This window comes from Cupressus sempervirens, chromosome 10 (assembly GCF_028749045.1).
Source record: "Cupressus sempervirens isolate cs-2001-9-10 chromosome 10, ASM2874904v1, whole genome shotgun sequence".
NCBI lineage: Eukaryota > Viridiplantae > Streptophyta > Pinopsida > Cupressales > Cupressaceae > Cupressus > Cupressus sempervirens.
The window spans coordinates 944,891,722-944,893,919 of record NC_143127.1 but is presented as its reverse complement, the minus strand read 5'-3'; the positions used below and the strand labels follow the sequence as shown (position 1 = coordinate 944,893,919).

Genomic DNA, 2,198 nt, shown 5'->3' with positions numbered 1-2,198 from the left:
GGAGGAGATGAATGCACCGCTTGTACGAAAGAGTAAAGCAATTTACCTTGGTCCTTGAAGCGATGGAAACATGAACCTACAACAAAGCCAGGAATCGAAATATTCCTTGTGCCAACAACTCGTTCGGAAAAAGTCAGGACTCTTCCAAGTTGGAAGTTGCCACCTTGTTTCTTCATTCTAAAGGTGTCGTGGTGCGGCGCACCTAATGCTTTTAAAATTTCCACGGATTTAATTCTCTAGAAATTTCCATACGGACAGATCAAATGTCGTAAATAAACAAAATTAAAATTAATTCCTGAAACGTCAAGAAACGCGTCGATTAGCGGCCCACCGTTGGTTCTCGTCAACAACTGGCGTGGCCCTGTTCGGTAAATACTCCTCAATTGCTCGGAAAATTACTTGTTCCAAATACGATTTCGACGCGGCTCGGAAAGTCTCTAGAAGTTTCCCCTGCTTCTGGGTCCTTCCAGGCTTAGTCTTTATATACACCCCAAAAATACTTGTTCTTTAATTTAAATTCATCAAGAAGAAGGTGTCTGTTCTGTTTTTTTCCCCAAATCTCTTTCAATTTATTTTCTTTCTCTTTTTCAGTTTCTCGGCGTCCAATCGTTGCCAAATGGCTGAAATGATGAGTGCACAGTATTGGTGCCATCAGTGCGAACAAACGATTGTGCCAATTATTGGAGATGAAATCTGCTGCTCGCTCTGTCATGGCGAATTTGTTGAAGAATTGGAGGCTCCAGAAGAGAGGCAGCCGGAGCAGAATCAGCAGCAGCAGTCTCCTGTCGGTCACATGGATCCCCGAATTTTGGCCCTTTTAGGCGGAGGGAGCTTGAGGGCACGGGTCGAGGGGAGCTCGGATGAAAGAGCGCCGAGAATGTTGTTGATGGAGCAGCCGCCGATGATGATGCAGCTGATGCAGGCTTTGGGCTCCGCAATGGACGAGATGCATCTCAGCGAGGAGGCGGAGCATGAAGAAAATGGCGGCGGCAGCGGAGGCGTTGTGGTGGTTGATCCCATGGGCGTTCCCCTGTTTATGATGCGGGGGACCAATACAGGGGTTTCGCCGCTTGTTTCAGGGACTCTGGGGGACTATTTCATAGGGCAGGGTATGGAGGCTTTGCTGCAGCGTTTGGCGGAGAATGATCTAAACCATTACGGCACTCCGCCGGCGGCCAGAGAGGCCGTGGAAGCTCTGCCGGCGGTTAGGATTACGGAGGAGCATTTGAAATGCGAGATGTCCTCCGAGTGTGCCGTTTGCAAGGAGGAATTTACAGTCGGGGAAGAGACACGTCAGTTGCCGTGTAAGCATTTGTATCATGGTGACTGTATCGTTCCCTGGCTGAAGATGCACAGCTCTTGCCCAGTGTGCAGGTTCCAGATGCCTGCTGAGGAGGGGTCGGGTAAACCCCAATCTGAGGAGTCCAGGTCGGAGGGGGAGAGTGGGAATGATGGAAGCAATGATGGGAGTAACGGAAATGGATGGTTTAGGATTTCCATGCCCTTTAATATGATTGGTAATTTTCTTTCCTCTGCCCTCCGACATGGAAATAACAATGACAGCAACCAGCAAGATAACAATGGCAATCATCAAGGTTAGAATGTGTTAGTGGGGAGTTAGGAATTTGAATTTTTATTTTGGAATTTCGCCCTTTTGGGCTTAATTTGTAAATATGAGATATGAATTCGGAAAATGAGGGGGAAATTAATTTATTCAATTTGTTTCATGTTACACTTCTACTCTGGTCCAACTTTTTTAATTGCGTTGTTTTGTGGATTCTTATTTCTCTGGATTTCAGTTTCTATATTCATGTTTATATTTTCTATCTTGGGATTGGGCATCGTAATGAATGTGATTTAGGGGCTGTTTTTAATTGCTGGGAGGTAAAATTTTAGTTGGTTCCTCTGGATTGTTAGTTATGATGAATGAAAATATACAGCAAACTGCGACAAAGGGCTCTAAAAAATTCTGTTTTGGGTGATCTTTTTTTCCCTCATTTCCATTCATGTGATTGTATAGTTTGAGATGTAACGGTTAAATTTTGGAGTCAAGTTGAAAAGTCAGGCATTCAAATTTTTGCCAAATATTAAATGAGATTAGCGATGGAATTGGTGAAGTTAAAACCCGAAAGTGACCTCGTCAGTATTTCTTATACATCTATATCCCAAGATTTCAGTGTAAAGTTCTACAATCATTA

The 2,198-nt window shown here is 44.3% G+C and overlaps 1 protein-coding gene across 1 annotated transcript; it reads left to right on the top strand.

Annotated features, from left to right (window-relative positions):
* The first annotated feature begins 402 nt into the window (after window positions 1–402).
* On the top strand, window positions 403–1,732 carry LOC149537088 (E3 ubiquitin-protein ligase RING1-like). The gene has a single exon (XM_089807073.1). It carries the CDS (start codon window positions 617–619, stop codon window positions 1,598–1,600), a length of 984 nt encoding a protein of 327 aa, XP_089663199.1. The 5' UTR covers window positions 403–616; the 3' UTR covers window positions 1,601–1,732.
* Window positions 1,733–2,198: the final 466 nt, after the last annotated feature.